This window comes from Camelina sativa, chromosome 10 (assembly GCF_000633955.1).
Source record: "Camelina sativa cultivar DH55 chromosome 10, Cs, whole genome shotgun sequence".
Taxonomy (NCBI): Eukaryota; Viridiplantae; Streptophyta; class Magnoliopsida; order Brassicales; family Brassicaceae; genus Camelina; species Camelina sativa.
The window spans coordinates 24206657-24213164 of NC_025694.1; the positions used below are offsets into that span (position 1 = coordinate 24206657).

At 33.2% G+C, this 6508-nt stretch overlaps 2 protein-coding genes across 2 annotated transcripts; one reads left to right on the forward strand and one right to left on the reverse strand.

The window, feature by feature from the left end:
* On the reverse strand, positions 801–1269 carry LOC104719773 (casein kinase II subunit beta-1-like). The gene is made up of 3 exons (XM_019230815.1): positions 1107–1269; positions 883–1003; positions 801–804 (listed from the first exon to the last, which is right to left on the reverse strand). The coding sequence occupies exons 1-3, from the start codon at positions 1267–1269 to the stop codon at positions 801–803; spliced, it is 288 nt and encodes a 95-aa protein (XP_019086360.1).
* Positions 4584–6450, forward strand: LOC104719774 (omega-hydroxypalmitate O-feruloyl transferase). Its single transcript, XM_010437741.2, has 4 exons — positions 4584–4719; positions 4816–5131; positions 5236–5411; positions 5517–6450. The coding sequence occupies exons 1-4, from the start codon at positions 4621–4623 to the stop codon at positions 6387–6389; spliced, it is 1464 nt and encodes a 487-aa protein (XP_010436043.1). The 5' UTR covers positions 4584–4620; the 3' UTR covers positions 6390–6450.

The window sequence follows — 6508 nt, forward strand, 5'->3', positions numbered from 1 at the left end:
CTGTGATAAACACATGCTTGTCTTACTTCGGAACAATTATATGACAAGTCTTACTGTGATAAACACATGCTTGTCTTACTTCGGAACAATTATATGACAAGTCTTACTGTTATATGACAAGTCTTACAGTGATAAACACATGCTTGCCTTACTTGGGGGGACAGTTTTCCCAAATTAGAAACCGGACAGAACACAATCATATAATGTGTCATCCCTTTCTTTTGGGTTTAAAGAAAACAGAAAAATTTTATTCTTGAAAATCGATGAAATAATTGAACAGAGCACAATTCATGAGTCTGTTCGTTCGTATGAAAAGAAATTTTGATAAACAAGAGTTTCTTCTAATCAATTAAAAACAGAAACAAAATCTTTAAAACGTGATCTTTGATCAGAAACCAACACATGAACAAAAATCTATCAACCTAAAGCGATTGTAGAAAACACAAAACCAAGATGACAGGAAATGAATGAAAACTTACCAAGAAAAGATGTGGAAATGTTTTCCCAAAGTAAGCTCCATCAATGTCTGTTTATCGTTTCAAGGAAAACCCCAAAAAAAGATAATACCTATCTAAACTCAAAATAATCATTGCTTTATGCATTTGGAAAGAAGTGAATGTTTGGAAAGAAAAGGATACTGCCTTGATACTTTGATCGTGAGTAATAAATGTCTTCGCATTTTGGGCAATATATCTTCACTGTGCTAGATCGAGGTAAATCGGATTGACCAACCGGAAGACAAGGTTGGTCACAGCAATAAACTCTTGGACATCTTCCAAAGTCATAGTTTTTGTATTTGTCTAACTGCAAAGAAACAGAATCAAGCGGTGCATCTTTGATAGGATGTTATAAAAAAAAAAATATTCGAGTTGAAAGATTTGCTTACCATAGCAGCCAACCCTTTGCTGTTTGCTTGTCAATATGTAACGAGCACGAATCAGACCATAAAGCATCTCAGCAGCTGACTCGATCAATTCATTCTGTTCCTCTATAAACATCTCTCCTGTTGCCGGCACAATCCATATCAAACATTCAAGAGACATAATCGTAAAAGCGAAAGGCATATTTGTTTCACTACTATCCCTAAATGCAGTAAACAAACTTACCATGAGAAGATTCAACATCCAAGTAGGGAACTAGACTGCTGAATCCACACAAGTTGAAGTCATCGTGAATGTAATCATCATCAAAAAGTGTATCAGACCCACTAACATATGATTCCTCACTATCTGTATCTGATTCATCTATATTCCCACAAAAAAAATTCATCAGTCACATCAAAACTCCAGAGACTTAAATAAACGAATTTCATTAGAAATAGAGTTTTTGATTAGAAACCCTAATTTGTAACAAAAAAAAAAAAATGAATCAAACCTTTGAAAAAAAGAGGGCTTTTGGATTTGGAAATTTGAAGACTTGCAGAAACTATGAACCTGAAAACGAAAGGTTTCGAACATTAGAAAAATGCAATTACGAAAGCAAAACCCTAAACAGATTACAGAAAACACAAATCAAGAAAAGGGGGGGTTTTTTTTTTCTCTAATTCAATTACAGAATCAACATACATATTAATGAGAGAGGTTTCTAAATCGATTAAAACAAAAAACAAAAAGAAAAAGCCAAAATTGATATTTCTGAATCTTATGTAGAGAGATTTCGAAATCTAAGAACACAAAATCAAACAATCAAAAGAGAGCTTTATAAGCAATAAACATAAAATCATTAAAAGGTGAGTTAGGCCCATTACTAATAAAACCCTAAATTATTTAAAGGAGCGAAGATAATCGAACAAAACCTGGCGATGATGAAGATGGTGTTCGAAGAAACTCAGTATCGCCGCCGCTCCAAAGAAAGGAAAAAAAATTGAGATTTTGATCGCACATCGCTTATATCAGTACCTATCTAGTGACCGTTGTGAGAGATACGATACAAAGACGGTGATAGTCTCGCTTTTTTCTATTTAAAAGACGGTGACTCTTCGATATGCTTGATGGAGTTTGGACTACGCAACGTTTTTTAAGTGAAAAACAAAGCGTGCCGTTCCACGAGAACAGGGAAACAGTATGATGTTTTACTTTTGTATTGTGTCAACATAAACAATGAGATGGGCCTCAAAGCAACGAAAACCCAAATGCAATCAAGAAAAATAATCGATTTGCCTCCAAACTTTACATTTGGTGCTTATTTTGATCTCTAATTATCTAACTCTCTAATTATATTTATGCCTCTGCATAATTAAATGTCTATTATGTTTAAGGAGATTCAATCTTTCCGGTTCTATATGTTGTAATATGTGGATGAAGATTCAATCTTTCCGGTTCTAAAGAAGCAAAAAATAAAATAAATGTCACATAAAATGGGTCAAGTATACAAAAAGGTTGACTTCAATTAATATATATACGTGATTCTCTTGGTCCCTCCTCCTCGTTTTGATTCGGTAACCTAAACCTTCTCTTTGCCAAGAAGCCACAAACAAGGAAGAAACCTACGTACATAAGTTGAACTACTTATCTCTATATTAAAATGGAAAAATTATATTTTAATCTTCTCTCTTTTTAACCCAAAAAAATAAAAGTCGTCAAAATAATTCTTAGATATTACATGTTGGAAAAAAAAACATGCTTGTAGTATTCTGTGACATATTCTAGATGTAAACAATGGCATATTATTCTACTTTAAAAAAAAAAAAAAAACAAGATAATATGATAGTAGGCCATGGCTTGGATAGCTGGGTTTTCTATCATTTAACAATTCTAGATTTTCTCTGAGTACTTGAGTTTTCATGGTCTAGGCAAATCAAGATCGCATTCCTCAAATACAAAATATTATGTACTTAAGAGCCACTACAAGAAATAGTGTTATTGCCACAGTATTTTTGCAATGATCATATTCCTTAAGATTTTGTAACATTTTTTTGTTATATTTTTGCAATGATGTATGCACCTAATAATTTTATTGCAAAATAGTGACAAAACTGTCAGTTGCTTTTTTTCATTACAAATTAGCAACAATATTACGACATACGAAAATGTCTTACAAATTTTGCAAGAAATATTCAACGGTTATAAATTATGGCTATTTTACAAGAAAAGTTTAGTGATAATATGTGGCAAGATATGTGACACTTTTGTCACTGTATTTACAACAATTTCTAACTCTTTTGCAACATATATTTCTCTAAAACTACTTTAATATATATCATCTTTTTAACTCAATTACTAGTTAAAACATTAATTTGATGCATATTTTAACACTAATATTGACATAAGATTATTTGAATTTGATATGTTGTTTTTTTTCTGTATACGGTTCTAAAGTAGAACTTTTTCGGTTTAGTTGGTTTAGTCCGTGTTTAGACGAAATTATTATTAAAATTTTAAGTATAGATTATATCTATAGTATTTCTATTTTTTTGTAAATTTATTAATGTCTAATATATGTGTTCGCGATTTAGTTGTATATATTGATAGACATTCATCTTTTATCTTAACGGTTTATTTTATTTTGAGGTTTTATATGCTAAATTTGACTTACAGATTTCTTCTCATAACTTTCATCTTTTATTAGTTCGATCACTTTTTAGTTGTTACATTGAGAAATAGAAGAAAATTAAATAAATAACCAAACATAAACTTGGAAAAAAAATACTAAAACTAATAAAGTATGAGTAAATTGTTGCATTAATACAACACAGATAGCAATATATTACGTATTTCATTGCAAATTTGTAATAATATTTGCTATATTTTTTATGTGGCAATAATTTGTAACATATGGAAGTTGCAAATGTATGTCACAATTATACGACAAATTTACTACAAAAATAATGTTGCATTAATACGACAATGTAGCAAGGATTCTATTTATTGCAAATTTTGCAATATATATGCAACAAATAACAATTTGCAACGCTCGTATAGCAACAATAAAAAATGTGTTTCAGTTTTATTGCATTTTCATATTTACAACAAAATATAGAGATATTGCAACAAATTTAAGCGTAGCTATGACATTATTTTTTTGTAGTGAGCTGTTCTTTGGCATAAACTAATATATATATATTGAAATTTGAAAACGATTAAAAAAAGTAGCTTCATTACCAATATCATAATATATTCGTTAAAAATAATGAGTAATTTTGTGTTGTGATGAAGTTTTCTTACATAAAGGGAATATGCATGATATCATCTATTTGAATTTGCCAAAAAAATAAATAAAAAGCATAACATGAAAACATTGTCGTAACGAGTAAGATAAAATGACAAAGAGAAAGGAAGTTAAGAAGTCATCCAAAAATTGGGAGGCCTACTCTCAACTACCAAAAAAAAAACACACACAAGTGTTTGTTGTGTTAGGTCATTTATTCAGTCACCTAACCCTAACTATATGAAATACGTTAAAATTCATATATAGAAAAATGAAGAGAAAAAAAAAACGATTAGTCAATATAACTTTCTTTTTTGTTTCAAAGAACAAAAATATCCATCTTTCAATCTAGACCGTCCAAGTATTCTCTTTTCATCATTAATATTACGTTTTACCCAAACAAGGACGAGAATTATATGAGCTTGTGGGGTCACACTCACACTACAATGTCCATTGGTTTCCCATATATATCACATGAGAATCCAACTCGACTTCATAACATTCAACACTAGTTATAATCCCAATCCCAGTCACAAACCCATTTTGCTGTCTTCTCCATTTGGATCAAAGATGGTTTGTGTACTTATTGGTCTTCATAATTGATGATCTCTTATTTTGCTTTAAATAATCTTTTTAATAATAAACCTCACGCTTCTTTTGTATATTCAGGTTGCCGAGAACAACAACAACAACAAAGAAGTAACACTCTCTGCATCAATGGAAAACAACATGAAAGGAGCTAACGTTCATCTTGAGGTTCATCAAAAGGAACCAGCTTTGGTCAAACCCGAATCCGAGACACGAAAGGGTCTTTACTTCTTGTCCAACCTTGATCAGAACATCGCCGTGATTGTTCGTACAATCTACTGTTTCAAATCTGCGGAGAGAGGGAACGAGGAAGCAGTCCAAGTAATTAAGAAAGCTCTGAGTCAAGTTCTTGATCATTACTACCCTCTGGCTGGACGCCTCACCATTAGTCCTGAAGGTAAATGGTTGAAGTCGATTAATGATTACTTCTGTTTCTGTCTCAATCTTTTTTTGACACTCACACAATAACATTATTTAATGTCTTTGATGGTGTGAATTCAGGTAAACTCACAGTTGACTGTACTGGAGAAGGAGTTGTGTTTGTGGAAGCAGAAGCAAACTGTAAAATGGATGAGATTGGTGATATAACCAAACCAGATCCCGAAACTTTAGGGAAACTTGTTTACGATGTTGTCGACGCCAAAAATATTCTTGAGATCCCTCCTGTTACCGCTCAGGTATACTTACTTGTCTTCCTCCTCAAGCAATCTTTTTTCTTAGGGTTGCAATTTTTTAAGTTGAGTTCTGATTTGTTAGGGTTTTAAATTGATTTGAGTTAACAGGTGACTAAATTCAAATGTGGAGGATTTGTTCTCGGACTCTGTATGAATCACTGTATGTTCGATGGTATTGGAGCTATGGAGTTTGTCAACTCATGGGGTCAAGTCGCTAGAGGCTTGCCATTAACAACTCCTCCGTTCTCAGACCGAACTATACTCAGTGCTCGAAACCCTCCAAAGATCGAGAATCTCCACCAAGAATTCGAAGAGATCGAAGATAAATCCAACATCAACTCTCTCTACACCAAAGAGCCAACTCTCTACAGATCCTTCTGTTTTGACCCAGAGAAAATCAAGAAACTTAAGATCCAAGCAACAGAGAACAGCGAGTCTCTCCTTGGTAACTCCTGCACAAGTTTTGAGGCTTTATCTGCCTTCGTGTGGAGAGCAAGAACCAAGTCGTTGAAGATGTTGAGTGATCAGAAAACGAAGCTTCTCTTCGCCGTTGATGGTAGAGCCAAGTTTGAGCCTCAACTGCCAAAAGGGTACTTCGGGAATGGTATTGTTCTCACAAACTCCATCTGTGAAGCTGGAGAGCTTACCGAGAAACCATTGAGTTTCGCTGTTGGATTAGTCAGAGAAGCGATAAAGATGGTCACTGATAGATACATGAGATCTGCCATTGATTACTTCGAAGTAACCAGAGCAAGACCGTCTCTTTCCTCGACACTTCTGATCACTACATGGTCGAGATTGGGGTTCCATACCACAGACTTCGGTTGGGGAGAACCGGTTTTGTCCGGTCCAGTAGCTTTGCCTGAGAAAGAAGTAACTCTGTTTTTGTCTCATGGGGAACAGAGGAGAAGCATTAATGTGCTTCTTGGACTTCCTGCTTCAGCTATGGATGTGTTTCAAGAACAGTTCTTACAGATATAATATGAACAACAACAAGAAAAAACATATATCTGGCAATTATTGTCAAAACCTATTCGTTTCACTCTGTTTTTCTTGCTTCCTTATTTTCTTTTTGATTTCTGCTGAATTATTATTATTAT